The 19502-nt window shown below is 40.7% G+C and overlaps 1 protein-coding gene across 1 annotated transcript; it reads right to left on the minus strand.

The window, feature by feature from the left end:
• Nucleotides 1-1371: 1371 nt before the first annotated feature.
• On the minus strand, nucleotides 1372-19350 carry LOC113174267 (anoctamin-9-like). The gene is made up of 24 exons (XM_026378119.1): nucleotides 19136-19350; nucleotides 17434-17499; nucleotides 16880-17002; nucleotides 16652-16782; nucleotides 13381-13430; nucleotides 13130-13188; nucleotides 12485-12564; nucleotides 11536-11670; nucleotides 11278-11371; nucleotides 9563-9623; nucleotides 9395-9477; nucleotides 6072-6176; nucleotides 5600-5764; nucleotides 4759-4795; nucleotides 4503-4614; nucleotides 3936-3990; nucleotides 3740-3837; nucleotides 3421-3617; nucleotides 2837-2989; nucleotides 2408-2552; nucleotides 2191-2313; nucleotides 1938-2031; nucleotides 1729-1841; nucleotides 1372-1572 (listed from the first exon to the last, which is right to left on the minus strand). Exons 1-24 carry the CDS (start codon nucleotides 19154-19156, stop codon nucleotides 1539-1541), a joined length of 2334 nt encoding a protein of 777 aa, XP_026233904.1. The 5' UTR covers nucleotides 19157-19350; the 3' UTR covers nucleotides 1372-1538.
• Nucleotides 19351-19502: the final 152 nt, after the last annotated feature.

Below are 19502 nucleotides of genomic sequence, written 5' to 3' on the forward strand. Positions count from 1 at the left end.
GACGTGGCGTCTTATTCACTGGAACAAGGCACGACTTTTTCCACCCAAGAGGAACTCTCTCCAGTTGCAGGCTGAGGTTGAAGATGTGTTGGAGAATAACACATAGCTGAGGAGCACAGGCTTTCAGCACCTTGGGCTGACTCCATCAGGACCCGCCGCTTTTGTGGGGTGAAAACTGTTCAGCTCTCTTCTCACCTGCTCAGCTGAGATTGTTAGGGTGGTGGCTGAGTTGTGTGGGGGAGGAACTGAGGAGCGGATAGTGTAACTCAAGTGGGCTCTGTGGCTCGGCCTTGTATGACATATGTATGTTAAAACAATGTACCCACACCTCCTCACTAATATACAAGTTATTTTTGTTACTTTCCAAACTCAGAGTTGCTCTGATATGTTTATTGAATAATTTTTGGGCTAGGACTCTCGGCTGGGACTTCTTAGGCTAATTTAGGCGCTTTTCCACATGCACAATGCAAAGGTAACTTAAGGGATTTGACCTAAACGGCTATGTAGCCTTAAGAAAACCACTTGTCAGTGAGGCCAATTTGAAAAAAAGGCTTCAATCTGCTAGGGAGCATAAAGATTGGACTCTGTAAAAGTACAAAATGTCATGTGGTCTGACTAGTCCAGCTTTACCTGGTTCTAGAGTGGGTGCATCCACCTCCCTTCTTACCCTGATGGACCCATCATGACTTGTGCCTACTGTACAAGTCTGTGGAAGCAGTGCTTTTATCTGAGGTTGCTACAGTTGGTCAGGTCTAGGTTCAGCAATATTATTTGCGCAAAGAAAGAGGTCTGATGACTACCTGAATATACTGAATGACCTGGTTCTTCCATGAGTGGATTTTTTTTCCTTCCCTGATGACACAGACATATTCTGAGATGACAATTCCAGGATTCATTAGGCTCAAATAGTGACAGAGTGGTTCAGGGAGCATGAAACATCATTTTCACACATAGATTGGCTAACACCGAGTCCAGACCTTAATCCTATTGAGAATCTTTGGCATGTGCTGAAGAAGATAACAGCACTGCTTCCACAGACTTGTACAGTAGGCACAAGTCATGATGGGTCCATCAGGGTAAGAAGGGAGGTGGATGCACCCACTCTAGAACCAGGTAAATCTGCCGTTTAGGTCAAATCCCTTAAGTTACCTTTGCATTGTGCAGTGGTCCGACTCTCCCATCGTCAATACAAGATCTTTCTGAGAAATTAATGCAACTCTGGACGGGAATAAATATTGTGACTTCGCAGAAGGTTGTAGAAACAATGCTACGGCAAATGTGTGCTTTAATCAAAGCTAAAGGCACTGCAACGAAAAACAGGCAGTGTATAAAAGGATCACATGATTTTTCAACTGGTGTGTGTATGCAGTGTGACTGTAACAAACTTTTTTTTTTTTATTGTAGCTTTACAGTTAGAATTTACAGTTCAGGCTCATGGTCAAACAGCAGATATAAATATAATAAAAAAATAACATGAATCCATCAACGTTGATTTCACAATCATCAGGGGAGGCAGATCTGAGGGCAGCTGTGGGGGCTCAGACATCTGTTGATCTGTTCCGTTTCACTTCTCTGAAATAAAAAAAACACAATATATATATAAAACTTAAAATTAGAAAAGGGTTGAGTCACAAGGGTGTTATTATGAAACTGTGTTGTTGTAAAAACATAGTGTGATGTGGTGGGCAACAGCTTCATCTCTTATATCTCTCAAGAAATATGACTTACTGGAACTCCTCTTTGAGCCGATCAAGTTTGTCTTCCAGACGATCATTCTTCACCTGTGTGGGATTGTCGGGGACGAACCAGGCCACTATAAACTTACACACCACCATAACATGCTGCAGAAACACATGTGACACAACTATTTAACTGGCTTCATCACATTTAAATTAACAACAATTTAATAATGTCTGACCAACATTTGAATTACAAACCTCAAACAGGATAATGAAGGCAAATCGCACTGCCAGAACCAACCAGAACTGAGAAGTCAGACTGTGGTCCTCAGAATTCCTGTAGTCTCGGTAGCTGCAGACATGACACAGTTTGTCATGTTTATCACATCTACGAGTGACAACTCTGGGGGTTGACGTGACCGGTATACCCCAATTTCCCTTTTATAATAAGTTTAAATGTCATGATGTGAATGTAGCATTGGACAGAGCAGAAAAGTATGTCTCATCTCACCTGCACGATGTGAAGATCAAGCCATTGTCTAATTTCATTTGAGTTTCATTAAAGTCGTTCCGAATTCCCGGGTGAGTCAGGTAGGCGGTGGACAGAGTGTCATTAATATAGCCCTCCATGCAGCTGTAACAACATCAAACACCACACACTGTGAGATCTGGCACAGGAAAAACACTGGCGATGTGATGTGAGTTGCCTCTATTAGCTGAAAAATTACTGTGTGTCAGTGGTCCCATTAGCACATGGGCCATAACGGTAACGATAGACGAGGCGTGGGATAAAGTCTGACGAAACTCCAATAACCAGCCCGTTAGCAATCACTGCTAACACCCCAACTGCTTCCAAAACTTTCGTCCACACACCTGTAGAGAGAAGATGGTACCGTACAGTTAACAACATAGTCACTGTGGTGAAATGGCCACATGGTGGCACTATTAAACCCCAAAATATTTGTTTTTAGAAGAAGTGGTGGCTAGAAACTGTAATAAGCAATCTTTACTATCTTCACATTCAGCCACACAGTGGATTCATAAAGAATCAAGATAAATGTTAAGCTGAACAGAACCCATCAGACACTGAATTACTCATTACAAGCAATGATTTTCTGTTTTATATATTATTGTGTGGAGGGGACTACAGAGCTCACCGATGTCGTTGGTCTTCCTGGGAACCAGTCGTCGTTCCAAGCGGACCATCTTGATAGCGTCTAAGCGGATCTCAAAGATGTTGTTAATTAGAGCCAGCAAAGGGGCGAGGGGGAAGGCTGCCACAAATATGGTGGTGAAACTGAACTGGACCACTGGAGTGCACAGACAATTGGTCAGTAACATGGACATTTCATTCTTTGCAACAACTTCAGATTTAATGCTTTATTCTGTCCTCCTCAGGTAGAAAGAGCATTACCAGTAAAAAATACAATTCTGATACCAAACACTTTAGTCATCTTTCTTGTTAAGATACTGGCAATAAATATTGCAACTCTGGACGCGAGTAAATGTTGTGACATTGAATTTGCATTACAAAAAAAGGAAGATAGGCAAAAAAGGACTGTCTAGTAGTGGTCTCAGGGGCCAAGTAGTCTCTACACCACAATGCCAAGATTTCTGGCAGTAACAGAAGGATAACCAAACGCACGATAACAAAACCGTGCATGTAAGGAAATAGTCAAATCCCCTTGGTCAGCAAAACAGTGACTGGAATATTCATACCAAGTCATTACTGTGGACTTACCCATCTCAAGGAACTCGTTGAACAGGCTGAAAGCGTCAGTTTTGGCCAGTTTGTAATTACGCAGCCAGTCTTGAAGTTTACAGATGTCACATGGTTCAACACCTCGATCTTCGTCACGGCAGGCTTTCCTGTTACACTGACCACACTTCCTTTGTAGCTTCTTTGACGACCTACTTCCCAGGAAGCTCTTCATCCAGCTGTAAAAGAAAACACTGTGAGACAAATAGTTGCAACTATGACGTCTATGTTGACACTAGCTTGAGCACTAGCTCAGCAGCAGAAGCTGCCTTACACAAAGATGTTTAATGGAAACACTTACGGCCCAGTAAATTCCACGATGTTATTGAGAGTCTGTTTGAGTAGCATAATCACAGCCATCTGAATGAAGAGGTCCGTCAAACAGCCACTAGGATGACACTACAAGACAGACAGAACAAACCTTAGGGTTAGTGCTGTAGTAAAGATATGCAAAATAAAGTTCTGAACATCAAGTATCTCATATCTCATCTCATCACCTCCTCCAGTCTCCACCGAGCAATACGAGCATAATTTCCTGGGTGTCCGTTTATCCTGTGAGAAAAGAACATCAAGTTCACATTCCCATGATACAGCTCAGAAGCTAAGAAGAGCAATCTGTGAGTTTAATTTCCCAAGGTGAGTCATTTCTAATGCTACATATAAATTAAAATGTTAATAATTTCTTAGGCTGTTATCTTCATGTTTGTATTGAGCTGAAAGCTGGAACACTGTAAGGCTGTACACATATAAACACATAAACAACATAGTGAAAATGAATTATTGACATCACAGCATTGTTGTTCAGTTTTTAAATGTTACCACCTGACAGTTGCCCCTGAACTGCACCACATACAATGATGCAGTTAAACTATGTGAAGCGGTCACACTGACAAAAAGTAAGTCAACTCATAATGCATCTCATCATAGACTTCTGGGAGCAGACCAACATCCAATTTTATCATGATTTAGACACTTTTAAATGACATGAATGGTATTTAATAGAGTTTTATGATTTAAGTTCATTCTAAAAGAAGAAAGTACATACAGTAATACAGATACAGTACCTGCCCAGGAAGAAGGCCACATAGAAGAGTGAAGAGAAGAGAGTGAAGAATTGGAAGGTAAACATCTTGACTGTGAAACTCCTTTCTGTGGCTGCAGATGAGTTTGTCTCCTCTGAATGCATGCAGAGAGCAAGCACATAGAAAAAACAAACACAATTTAACTTATAGTAATAATAACTAGTGGAATCTTGTAATATCTTGGAATATTTGGTTTGGTCTAAAAAAGTATGTAAGATGCATACAACTTGATTCCCACCTATATCACAGAGCTTGAGGGAAACCCATCTGTTCACCTACATGTGGTATTAGAGGAAAGAGACAGAAAGAAATTAAAATTATTTCATTTATTAGCCAGAAAACGCCTTTGGCTTAGTCTCCAGTTAGGTGTGTGGCCACTGTGTTTTAGTCCAGTATCCAGTTCTCATAATACATCCATGCTTGCTAACCAGCTCATTTACATTCTCTTATCAATGATCTTCTTTTACACCCAACAGTTTATACCAACCACAAAAACAGCACTTCTACTGTTTCAGTGTGCACACTGGACTCACATGTTAAGTATCTGACATCTGAGCCAACCCAAATATTTCCACAAAACTAGAAAATTGTGTTTCACATATGACTTTCTTTTTGATTTATTTATTTTTATTTCCTCATTCATTTCATTTTTGCATCTTTCTTCCCCTTCCGTGTTGGCTTGTGTTACACTTGTGTATACTTTGAGTATCTGTTGTGTGCTTTTATATTGAACAGGATGGTAAAAGTCAAACAAGCTTTCCAACACTGAGATGTTTGACAGTACAGTCAGGTTGTGTTTCATACTGGTCTCATAATGAGACTCAACAGCATCCAATTTTATTATTTTAGTGACTCCAAATTGCATGTCAATAGATAAAACCTGGAGGCAGTTAGTTTCTTTCTTCAGTCATAATAAACACCTAGCAACAATCCTGAGAGCTGACCTACTAACAAGTATGCTAAAAGTTCATAAGACACAAATTAGAGCTACCAGCAGTGGATCTTTGTTTAAATCACTAACCAACAGAAAGCTTCCAGGACAATGTTCACAGTCTCATCTATAAATAGAGAAAACATACCCGGGTCATGATCTGAATGGTGACATAGTGCAGCACAGCTCCAAGCATCACAGCCACAGTGTTGGCGTTGTCATGGATAAATTCCCAGCTGCACTCGGACAGCCAGGGCGCAGCCACCACTCGGAATACCACCAGAGCTTGAGCTAGTCCAATGATCAGCATCAGCTGAAACACAAGCCCAAACGGACATGTTACTTTATGTAAATGAAGAAACTAAACTCGTTGTCTGTTTAATAACATGATGTCAGAATTTTCATTCCAGAGAAATTGAACAGGTCTTTTTGCTGTGATGTAGTTTCGTTTCTGCAGTAAACATTGTCAACATTCCTGTTATGTTCAGTGATCTCTGCACCCTCCCACGAAAATGTTTTCCTGAGAAACATTTTTAATGGGTAGTGCTTCAAAACATGTTGGTACATAGACACACAAAACAACACATTCACCCTGTACTGTGTATGTGTGCATCTCTTACCATGACCGTCACCAGAACGAGGACTATAGTGCTTTGCAGGTAGGAGTGATTGTACCGTTTTATCCTACAGTTTGGATCGTTGACTATGTCCAGAATCAGTTCTTCCTGTCAAAATATACACAGAGTCAGAGGCCAATGAAGTCACACATTAAGGTGGCATTTGAAAGTTTGAAAACTCTTTAAAATTTCCTATTTGTGCCTAAATGACCTGAAACATGTCAAGACTACATGACAATCTATGAAAATTAAATAAAATAAAATACACCAGGGGTGTCAAACTAAAATTCAGTGGGCCAAAATTAAAAACTGGGATGAAGTCGTGGGCCAAACTCAATCTTTATTGAAAAATTAAGTGCAATTGTGAATGTTTTCCCATCTCTCCAGATATGTAGTGTTGAACCTTTTCTTATGGAAACAAACTTTAGTTTTGTTTAAACATTGAATCTGGAGCCAATAAAGATTAACTTTATAAACAAATGAAAAATTGCATGTGAAATAAAACACATCAGTGGTATTGTTTTCTTATTTAAATGAATAAAATTATTATTATGTCTCTATCTGTAGTCTTTTGAGTTCCTTTTTAATGAAAATCTTTTCTCACAGGCCAAAAACAAAACAACCCAAAAATGAAAGAAATGAAATGAATAATGAAAATGCAATCTTTCAACTATTAACAGTCCATGCCTTGGAGTAGAAAAAGTGCATAAAGACAGCATTCATTCAAACTCAGTTTGCTACACTCTGATTTACTCTGATGCACATTGGTTCAACTCAGATACCTGGCATCTCTTCTTAGATGCAAGTGCATCAACGTCTGGGGTTAGGCTCTGAGCTGAGGAAATCCTCAAGATTAAGTGAAGGAGACGATTCCTGAGTGGTGTTTTGTTCTTCTTCGTCAGCATAGATATGTCGTGCCGAACACACAGAGCATTTGAGCAGCTTGGGCACGGAGTCGGGGAGGAAACATGAAAACTGTGCAGCACCCACAGAGTCATACTTTGACTTGAGTGTGTTACTACAGTGGAGTTCAATCAGCTCTATTTGGAGGTTGGTTGTTGCGCTTTCCATGTCAAAGCAAACTGATTACTGAGCAGTTCAAATCTGCATTTCTGGGCTTCAAAGTCGGCAAATCATCGGGTAAACTCGGCGCAGAGTTTTTCAGCGAACTGTGCACTTGGCCTCTTTCATTTGGCCATTTTTGGGGAGGGGTGGATTAAGTTTGTCCGATGAGACTGGTTGCATGGATGCTAAAGATTGTCAACAGAAAAGGACGGGGCGCTTGGTAGTCTGGACTGACGCCGACAAAACATTCTGGGATTGTAGTATCAGCGGTGTATGCGCTATATACTGGGGGGCCAGCTCTAATACACATTTGATATGATCTCGTGGGCCAATTGGCCTGAGTTTGACACCTCTGAAATACAAGTTTGTTAAACAACACATTCACAAATGATTGTTTTATTTCAAATCGATTGTGATGGTGTATAAAGGTAAAATCATAAACTTTATGTGTGGTTATCAATAGATTTTAAGAGGAAATTAGAGTCCTGTGTTTCAATCAATGAGATCGGGAGTCTGGGAGGCCCTGTCCTATTGAAAGAAGACAAATCTGGGTCTTTACTGTCAAAGAGCTGAAATAAGGAAGGAGGAAGCCTCTACTTTGCGGAAAAGAACTTTTCCATGTGTCTACAGATTGCTCAAGGCTATGTGGAAGAGCCAGAAGGCCACTGGAAGATTGTTCTGTAATAGGAAATTGTGACTTGAACGGACCTCAACAGAAAGTGGATCATGCAGCAGGAGAATAAATAACCCCGAACACACAACTTAATCTACTAAAAGACGGGTAAAGCAAAAGCAATGGCAAGTGAATGACCTGATTAACCTCATGACCTTAATCCTAAAGAAACACAGTGGAAGGACATGAAGCAGGCTGTTCATGCACAAAAGTCAGTCAGCATCCCTGAGTTGAAGCTGTTCTGTGATGAGGAACGGACTAAAATCCCTCCCTCCAAATCTAAAATTAAAGGGTTCAGAAAGTTTTAAGTGGCAATGTATATTACAAAGAATCCAAAAGCCAAGTGCTTTAAGAAGAGTTGTGACAAGAAGACTATGTCTTGTAAAGTTAGTTTGTTAAAGCTCTCCTATTATGCTTTTCAGGCTAAAGAATATTGGACCTGGACGTCCCAAGTACGTTTTCATGCTGAAAGACCATGTAGATCGCCTCCACTGACCCGTCTGAAAACATAGACCTGATGTCTGTAAATAATGTTTGCATAGACAAACATTTGAACAGAACAGGACATTTATGAGTATTTAGTGAACATGTTTATGTAACTAACCGTTTTATGGACAGAAGTTAGTTCTGTTTGGAAACTAGAGGAAGCTGCAGGGCAATGACAGACACAGAAACACAGTGTACTTTAATCATTCATACTAACTTAGTTCTAAAGGAAAAACTAAAGTTTGAGAGAAAACTGAGACAGTGATTCTGTTCTCTGTAAGTATCTTCACTCTTATTAGTAACTGTGGGTTGCTGTGCTGTCCCAGGAGTACCATCAGGGCCTATATATGTCTGTAATCTGTGTGGATTACAGAGATTATTTCTGTGGTAATTCTCCATTTTATAACAATGATACATAAACATGATACTTTAACACTGTCCAAATTACTAATCCCATAAATATTCCACATGACTTCTTTATGACATTCTGACTGTCCTGATGTGCACTTTCCATAAGTGGTGTTTGGACTGAGCCTGAGGTGGGACTATGTGACAACAAACCCTCGTCTAAGTCAACAAGGGGAGAATTCTGATTGTACCCCTCATTGAGAACATCGGACTAAACAGCTAATTGTGAAAAAAGGAGGAAGTGAAATTCTGACATACTCTGTGTGTGTCTATATGCACCCTAGAGTCATATAAATGCACCAACATGTCCAAATAAGTGGATTTTGCACAACAGGGGACCTTTGAAAGGTGAATGTTAAACATGCTCATCAGCTGATCTGAGCAAATCAGACACTGGCTTGTATAAGTTACTTATATAGTATAGTATAGTATAGTATATTATAGTATAGTATAGTATCACTGTGACTCGGTCACAGTGATACAGGCTACTACACTCCTTTCCAGCATGGTTAGGGTGAGTGACCATATGCAAAGAAAATGAGATGTAGGTAAAGCTGCAGAAAGATTTTTCACAAGGTCTAGAGCCATGACATCAAATGAAGCTCAGTGGGTTGAGATGTAAACATAAAAGATATTAATAAGAAAAAAAATGCATAAAAGTTATTAAGTGAAAGTAGTAAGCAGACAGCAGTACCTCAAGTTCAGACCAGTCATATACCTTCCACCGAGAAACATATGTGGCTCTATGTCTCTTCCACAGCTCCAGGAACACAGTGGCTGAAAACAGGCAGAAAGGAGCAGTTAATGAGTAACTTACTATAGATCAGATTAAAGAACACAGTAGGCCAGATCAAAGACTCACCCCAGATTGCCATGAACATAGCAAAAGCCACAGTGCCCTCATTGTCAAACAGATGGCTGATCTGTGTGGATATAAACACATTATTTATGACACAAGGGGGGAAGACTAAAAATCTTTTAACACACAATAGAAATACTTGTGTAGCAGCCCGTTTGTGTGTGGTTTGTTCAAACCAACTGTTCACTTGCCACAGTCTTGCTAATACACCTTGCAATGCAAGGTATATTAGCAGCTGTAATTTCACACTGCAGGCCCATCCAGTTTCAGACTGCTAAGATTAGCATGTAGTTTTCCAATTGGTTAGTTAGTAGATATAGGTTGCAGCAGCAGTCACGTTGTGGCTTTTGAACCAGGGCATGTAGGACAGCCCAAAATTGCACACGATAGTCTGAAATCTCCCATGGGTGAAGTCCTGAGAAGTCCATAACATATGTTCCCATCATGTCCACAAACATTAAAACAATTTGGTGACCACTCGTGACTTTTGAATTGGGACATTGTCGTCCTGGAAGAGATCACTGATCAGGATAGAAGTGCATCACCATAACACTCATATCATCAAATGTGCACTGTCAACCATAATGTCCAAGTCTGTTTACTGATGTCTTTGCCATAGATATAAATGGGGATGTAATTTCATGACAGTTCCTACTGAAACACTAGCCAGTTGTGCAATTTCTGTCACTAAAGCTCTTGTGCCAGCTCAGCATTTTTACACATGCCACAGACTTGACTGGGTTTTAACCCTGTGGGATCCAGGGTATTATTGTTTTTGACTACTTTTGATTTGTGCTTTATAATTCAACTAAAAACTGTTTGTCATGTTTGGTATTAATTTATTCAGCAAAATCTCCTGTTATTTTTCATTTTGACATACTGTCAATTCAATTTTATTTTTATAGCACCAAATCACAACAGAAGTCATCTCAAGGCACTTTACAGTGTAAGGTTTAAGACCTTACAGAGTATAATTGTATAAAGAATTATATAGAAAACCCAACAATCCTATTTGAGCAAGCTTTAGGCAACAGTGGAGAGGAACTCCCTTTAGAGGAAGAAATCTCCAGCAGAACCAAGCTTAGGGTGGGCGGCCATCTGCCTCGATCGGTTAGAGTAGAAAGAGGAGAGGGGAAAAAAAAAAACAAAAAAAAAACAACAAGCAGCAAAACATTGGGTAGGTCAACTGGATTCTGATGCTGTATTAAACATTGAACCTAAAAAGCACACAAGAAACATAAAATCCGAATAGAAATAGTATATACTGTTCAATGTGAAAACCACAAACATGTTGAATGGACTTTTTTTTTCTTTTTTTGTTTCTCCGGGCAACAAGAAATGACAGATATATACGAAGAAAGGCATTTCCGGATACATACCATTTATTGCTATTTAATAGATGTGTGAAACATTTATCAGAACTCCAGTCTTAGTTGGCTATCAACACCAATTTATTTAGATACAGAAAGTTTTTTTCCTTCTTTTAACACAATTTGAATCACGTATCACAGTCGCCGTTGTCTTGCTGCTACGTCATCTTAAATTGGTCATGTGACCCTAGGGGGTTAATTATTCAATGGTAACATTCAGAAACATGTGCATTCATCATGTTTCTCCATTCATATTATTAAGTGTTTCTCTTTCCTTGTCACCTGACAGAAACTGGCTGAACAAAACAGAAGGACAGAGTAAGGTAATGAGAGGTAAGGGGAGTTCACCTTAGAGTAGGCGCAGGTGTCTGAGAGCTTCCACACTTTACACTTGTTATCACAGCGAGGGCACATGATGATATTGGAAGTACATACTTCCGTACTGTGGAAACAGAAAGACAGATAATAAAGACTTAACAGAAATAAAAAGGTCATTCATTCTCTCTAATTACTCAGGTGCTGTTTTGTTTGAACAAACATGATTACCAAGAAAGGCTTTGAGACATAAAGAAATGTTAATTCAAACGAACTGTATATTTGGCTCACATGAGAGGACTGGTGTTGAAAAAGGCGAGTCCATACAGGAACACTACAACACCCAAGACAGCAGCTGGAACCAGCAACTGTGTGTACCAGCCCAGCCACAGGTAGTACAGAGCCACCTTCTCTCCAAAGTAACACCTGATGGGGGGAGGACAAACACATTAACACACAGGATACAATCTATACTGTTCTATACACCAAGATTGGTTTCTTCTTTTGACATCAATGAGGAAAGGAGAGACAACTAAACACAGCTGCACATTACGATTTGGAATTCTCTAGTTCGACATATTGTGAAAAGACATTCTTACAAACTACATGGATTCTACACAGATTCACACCAAGCCAACATTAACTAGCAGTAACAAAGAGTGAATGCTTTGTGTGTGAATGCTAACCCTAACCCTATGTTAACTTTGCCTGGGACAAAAAGTAGCACTGAACACACTGCAAAGCCAACAGCCAACTAGCATGTAACTACTAGCAAGCATTCTGCCCCTGCATAAGAATAAATAAACCTCCATAACGGCATCATTCAAAAAGGGAAAGCAGCAGAGCTAGGACTGCAGATAAACAATACAGACTGTACACAGAGCAGGGTTACGAATATCTGATAAGACATTAGATAAGAAGTTGCTGCACTGATTTACTAATCTGAACAACCAATTTGAGTGGTTATTCTCAGTGATGGCGCCCCCTACTAATTCAGAATACAGAATTGTCGTGAAAAGCTGTTGACAGGGCCCCCAATGTAGCCAACGGTGCAGGACAATCTACAAATATTATCGCTACAGATGCTTACTGATGGCCCAACATTGGTGGTTTTAGCTTGGCGACCACAGGTTTTTGAACTAGACAATGTGGGTCCCACATGAGACGAAATCAAGGTATATGTGCTCTCACCCCCTTTCAAAAAAGAAAAGATAATGCTGCCATGTATTTATTCACTGACTTCACATCGTGGAATGGTTGTCTTGAAAACAGACGTGACCATCTTGCCCAATCCTTCGTCAGCTGTTTCTGCTGCTTTTTCTGAGATTCATGAAAAAGAAAGAAAGAAAAAAAAATCCATTAATCAATCATTTTGCAGCATCAAAACAACACTTACAATTGTTTTTAAATATGCACTTAACAATAACACTATCGGTTTTAGATGTTTTACTATGATTATGTACCAATTTTTTTTCACCTAATCATTAAATTTAATTGGTTTTGTGTTAATTTTTGGATTCGGCCTCTTGTTCTATCTTTAATTCAATCACTCTTGCTAAGCAAAACAACATCACATGAAAATACAAACTGTCCCCAAAGTCACTGTATTGTTATGCTACTTGTATTTGTAATTGTAATTGTAAAAAGAATACATTATTAAATACACATATCAGTACCCAGTGTCAGCACATATCTAAATGTAAATACTTTTTATTGGTCTAAAAAAATGCCATCAGTGCATCTCGAAATAAATGTATTAGACAATTATTTATTCAACAGGTTCTATATCTGACCTCATGTTCAGGTTGTACTTGAGTGAGCACTGAACACTTGTGTCATTTAGGAAACAGAACGTTATCAGAAAAAGACTTCAATCAGGACTCACCTCATGGAGGCAGAACACGGTTTCAAACACATTTTTCTCCAACAGTGCATTCAGGTTTTCTGACAGAAGAAAACAATATGTTGGCATGAAAGGCTGCTACTACTGTATGTTTTACACTTATTACTATAATCAATATTCATGGTGTAGTCGTGGTATAGCAAGTCTGTGTGATAAGATATTGTTTTGTTTTCTGGTGCTGGACAGCACCACACAGGTTATAATATCAAACATTATTAAATAATCACACTCACCTCCTGTGTTGAGGAAGGTATGATATATGATGTAATGGACAATTCGGATTCTGGAGAAACAATAACAAGAGTAAGTGAATCTGCAGGGTCTAGCTGAGCAGGCTTACAGTGCATCTTTGCTCCCCTTACAATCCCATACTTTTGGTGTTTTCAAATATAAACTGAAGCTGTCGGTGAAGATTCTTACTTATCCAGGTGAAGTTATCTGGAAGTTGAGTTGAGTCCTTTGTTTCACCTAATGAGCCTTTTCAGGCCAAGGGAGTGGAGTGAAACCAAACCTGGAGCATACATTTGTAGCCTCTAACCAACTGTCTTCAGACTGAAGAAGCAATTTGGATGAGTAGGGAAACGTTTCAACCTAACAAAAAGAAGTCCAGTTGCCATGACTCAACTTCCACATAAACTGATGCTGTTTTGGGTTTCTGTGGTGCTTGAATGCATCTTCATCCAAAGCTTCAACCTGTGGCCATTTTACTGTGTGTGCCTCAAGAAATAATACAGCAGTTGCAGAGCCTGGCTACTTCTGTGTCCATGTTGATGTGTTTTTGAGTAAGATACGAATCCAATTTACTATTGTTTTGCTGCATGATCCACTCTCTGTTGCACCTCAGTTCACGAGTGGATATCTTTGAGTTTTGTGTAGAAAAAAACAAAACAAACAAACAAACAAAAAAAAACAAAACATTTGCACAGTCCCATAAATGACGGCATGTTGCTCTAGCCCAAAAGCAACAAAGCAGGCCCCAACCATGGTCCTGCCACCACTATGTTTCACATATGGGATATGATGCCCTGCAGGGATGCTTTGAAGAGACAGACTGTAAGACTCTCTGTGAACCTCATGGTGAGGACATTGATGGACTGACAGACTGCATCTCTGACTACATTAATTTCTGTGTGGACACCCAGGTACCCACAACAACCATTTGCGGCTTCCCAAACAATAAGCCCTGGGTCACTAAGGACATCAAAGCCATCCTGAATGACAAAAAGAAGGCATTCAGATCAGGAGACAGGGAGGCAGCAAAGAGGGTCCAGAGACTTCTGTCTGTCAGGATCAGGGAGGGGAAGGAGGTTTACAGGAAAAAACTGGAACAACGCCTTCAACAGAACAACACCAGGGAGATTTGGAGGGGCATGATGACCATCACTGGCTACAAGTCCAGCAGCCAGGAGTCTGTGGGGACTGTGGACCGAGCCAACGAATTGAATAATTTCTTCAATCGATTCCAGGCTGATCCACAGAGCCCACTTCAGTTCACTATCCGCTCCTCAGTTCCTCCCCCACACAACTCAGCCACCACCCTAACAATCTCAGCTGAGCAGGTGAGAAGAGAGCTGAACAGGCTTCACCCCACAAAAGCGGCAGGTCCTGATGGAGTCAGCCCAAGGGTGCTGAAAGCCTGTGCTCCTCAGCTATGTGTTATTCTCCAACACACCTTCAACCTCAGCCTGCAACTGGAGAGAGTTCCTCTAGGGTGGAAAAAGTCGTGCCTTGTTCCAGTGAATAAGACGCCACGTCCCAGAGTCCTCAATGACTTCAGACCAGTGGCTCTGACATCACACATCATGAAGGCTTTTGAGAGGCTGATCCTGGACTCCCTCCGACCTCTGGTTAAACCCTCACTTGACCCCCTCCAGTTTGCTTACCAACCCCATATTGGAGTGGATGATGACATCATACACCTTCTCCATCGCACCTACACCCACCTGGACAAGCCTGGGGGCTTAGTGAGGATCATGTTTTTTGATTTCTCCAGTGCATTCATGGACTCATGGACTACCTCACCAACCGCCCACAGTACGTCCGCCTGCAAAACTGTGTGTCTGACACTCTGATCTGTAGCACAAGTGCTCCACAGGGGACAGTTCTGTCTCCCTTCCTCTTCACCCTGTACACCTTAGACTTCAGGTACAACTCAGAGTCCTGTCATCTTCAGAAGTTCTCTGATGACTCTGCAGTTGTAGGATGTATTGAGGGTGGTGATGTCACGGAGTACCGTGGAGTGGTGGACAGTTTTGTTGACTGGTGTGGACTCAACCAACTTCAACTGAACATCAACAAAACAAAGGAGCTGGTGATGGACTTCAGGAAATCTGGGAGTCCTGTCATCCCTCTCTCTATACAGGGGGAGGAGGTGGAGGTTGTGTCCGAGTACAAATACCTGGGAGTGTACTTGGACAACAAACTGGACTGGACCAAAAACTCTTCAGCATTGTACAGGAAGGCTCAGAGCCGGATGTACTTCCTGAGGAGACTCAGGTCCTTCAACGTCTGCAGCACCATGCTGAGGATGTTTAATGAGTCTGTGGTTCCAGTGTCATCTTCTATGCTGTGGTCTGCTGGGGCAGCAACATTAAGGTGGCAGACACTAACAGACTAAACAAACTGATTAGGAGGGCTGGCTCTGTTCTGGGGGTGGAGCTGGACCCTTTACATGTTGTGGCTGAGAGGAGGATGCTGTCCAAACTCCTCTCAATCTTGGACAATCCCTCCCACCCACTGCACAATGTGTTGGTTGGACAGAGGAGCACGTTCAGTCAAAGACTTATTAACATTAAATGTTCCACAGAGCGCCACAGGAGATCCTTTCTACCTGTGGCAATCAATCTGTACAATTCCTCCCCCCTCTGTAAGGGGTGGGGGAAGTGATACTGTCATAAACTTGCATAAATATTGACCCAATTTCATTTATCTATTTACGTATTCTGTTTATATATTGAGTTTTTCTGTGTTGATGTTATTGTGTATTTATGTTTGTGTATTTATGTTGGTGTTGGATCTTTCCTGGTTGTGGTTCCTTTTCTTTCTGTCTGTTTTGAGAACAATGGTAATGAGGCAAAACAATTTCCCTCTGGGATGAATAAAGTTTTTTTGAATCTTGAATGATCCTTATGCTAGAATACAGTGTCTGATTGTTGTTAAACACCACTCTTTGACTTCCTGGACTCTTACACACCTTGCTATTGGTGTGACCTGTGTTGGCCCACCACTCATAGGGATAGTAACATTGTTGCTGAATGTTCTACATTTTGTACACCTTTATGCTAGTCACTCGACTGGAGGAGTCCAAACTCGACTGTGACTGATTATCATTCTATTTACAGAAACACTTGACTTCAATTTCACTTCTGTTAGACGTTCTTTTTCTTTCTTTTTCACGAATCTTCTGATGCTCCCTAATGTCGTACACAATTTCCCAGATATTGGAAATGGATTGTCTGTCTTCTTGTCATAAGTGGAGCCTTATTGAGCATGTTTTTAAGTTACCTGGTAGCCTGCGTGTCAGCTTCTCCACATGAGTTGCAGGAGTCTGAGACTTTTAGCAGATAATGGTAGTCTTCCAACATCTGAATAGGACCACGCAGGCCGAAGAACACTTTGTCATCATGGAAAATGTTCTAACATACACAAGAACACACTCATTACCATATTTGATTCCTACAGTCATTCACACAGCATCACATTTGACAGGTCAAAGTGTATGAAGAGACTCACTGCGACAAAGATGTTTTTCTTCTCAAGCTGCTCAATGAAGGCTTTCCGTTTCTGAGCCTTGTGTTCTTTCTCATGGTCCTCTATATGGGCTACCAGGACATAATCAAATGTCCTAAGAGAGGACTGTTAAAACAAAGCACACCCTGTCACAATGTACACTTATAACTGAAACAACAAGACATACACTGGCTTGACTTGTACATATGCCACTCAAATTTATAAGCCATCATTATACTCCGTGAAAGCTGACAGACCAATTAAGGATAGGATGTTGGATAAAACATAGACATACACAAACATACACATACATAGACATTCACATCACACATTTCAATAAACAGATTAGAACATGTAAATGTGCGTTTTATCTTGGACAGTAAAATAGGATAAAACACTGTCTGTTCATGTCTCATGTTACACAGTTTCATCTGTTAAGCCAGAGTCAAAGCGGCCTTTCATATCAGCTGAACTGTCTACAGTCTGTATATAGTTATCTTGTTAATGCATGACAAGCCCAAGTGAAATAAGGACAGAGGCGATTAGCATTTTCTTACTGTTAAAGGAAGTAAAGGCTCAGTGCCATAAGCATCCTTCTGTCTCTCCTGCAGCTCAAAGTCATCCTTCAACATAAACACAAGCAAACATGGTTGACATTACAACAGTCTGTCCACTTTTCTTTTTGGATATGGTCATCTGAAAACATCTACAGGCAAATGTCATGTCATTGAGCTCAACCCCCTGTTTTAACACTATTAGTTACTACTCAAACATCACTTTCCCCCTGGGGGACAGTCCACAGTGACAATTTTATAACCTACTGGCTCTGTATTTTTACCATGACAAAACAAAAATTACAACGAAAAAATGCAACTATGCTTAGAGCATGCTGCTGCTGATTTCCACCTGGGGCCTTGGACTGCACATGTGAAGACAGTAAACATATGTAGTTGTCAGAAATCACAGAATTCCCCTTATCTTTTGACACTTGGAATCTAGCAGTTCCTTACTAGTTCCTCAAAGTTGATTTATGCTTGTGAATCTATGCCAAGCATACGCCATAGACTGGACATGTGCCCTATGTAAGCATTTAAACTTCTGCAGTGGTGGGTTTGTTTCACTCTGGTTGAAGGGGGGGCTATGGCATACAGCAAACATTTGACATGTAGATTTAACACAGAAGCATAAATGAAATTTTACAATACAACTTACAGTTACAACTAATTAAAAAATAAGCCGAGACCATAAACGGTTAGTTCATGTTCAGAGAGGCACATTTAATTAGTTTGAAAAAGAACAGGGGCTTGAGCCCCCGGAGCCACCCTTTCTGCACATGCCTGTTCAGAAATAGTGATGATATGTGATGACCGAGTTTACAGAGAAAGACATGATTCCCCTCAGTGTGAATACATGCAAACAAGGCTAAGAAGAGCAGCAAATGATCATGTTTGAAAAGTCTGGACCATCACATGTGGGTATTTATGATCATAAACTATCAAAATAAATGCTGATTATTTTTATTTCAATTCCCAAATCAATTAATGGAGTAATTGTCGACGCTCAGGATTATACCGTTTATTTCAAAAGACACCAGCAGGCTGCAGGTCCGGACCTGCACAACAAACTGCTTCATCTCAGTTGTACAGCGTTTAATCTTCTGACACCATTAACTGACTCACACCTTTACAGTGGCATTTCTATTCCGGGACAGCAGCAAGATATACTGGATCAACAATAGATACTGCAGTGAACCTTTTACATGGGTGTGACCTCAGCTTGTCCCAGGTATAAACAGGTTCAACATCTGCCTCTGCCACCCCCCAGAGAGACGTACAGTAACACATTTCACCATTTTATAGGACAAAAACTGTTGTTTCAGTAAGAAACATATTAATACTATTATTCATATTACAACAAATCTTCGTTCATGGGAAAACTTTGCAAGAGTCAGACAGAAAAAATAAGTTAACCATAATGTGACAGCCATCTACCCTGACATGTCTGTTCATGTGTAGATCCCCCCAGATTGCAGACTGTCATGTTTAGTGTCTCCAAAGATTTGAGGAGTGTGAAGTGAAGCAGTGTTTGAACCAGTGCAGTAATAAATGGTGTTAAATGTAAAAGAAAAGCTGAGTGACAGTGCTGGGAGGGAAATGAAACGTGATAGCGGGTCAAAGTCTTCAGCTAAGTCCAACCTGATTTAACAGAAGCGTTACAGAGCAAACAAAGTTCAATTAGCGGAAAACAAAGAGTGTTTACCTCCTGGTTCTTGAAGAACATGTCGGAGGTTCTCTCAGACTTGACGCGAAGTTCGCTCAGAAGTAAAAACTACTTCCAGCTCTGCTGTGTCCGTTTCATGAAGCTCCGGGCTCCCTCACGTTTCCATCATTTACCTGAGCGACTGTGACATATCATTATTAAACACCTAACCTTGTACCTCACCTGCTCGCCTCCTCACTTCCGCATATTTATAAGCGAGCGCTTTGTGGTTTGCGCGCGCGCGCGTGCACAGGTAATGTATTTCACCTGAAACCCACGCGGGGGAGGGGGCGTTTGCGTTCACCCGGGAAAGATGAGGCACGGGAAATTGCTGTGATATACAATGGTGAGCCCGGTTTGCACAAAG

The sequence above is a fragment of the Anabas testudineus genome, chromosome 3 (assembly GCF_900324465.2).
Source record: "Anabas testudineus chromosome 3, fAnaTes1.2, whole genome shotgun sequence".
Taxonomy (NCBI): Eukaryota; Metazoa; Chordata; class Actinopteri; order Anabantiformes; family Anabantidae; genus Anabas; species Anabas testudineus.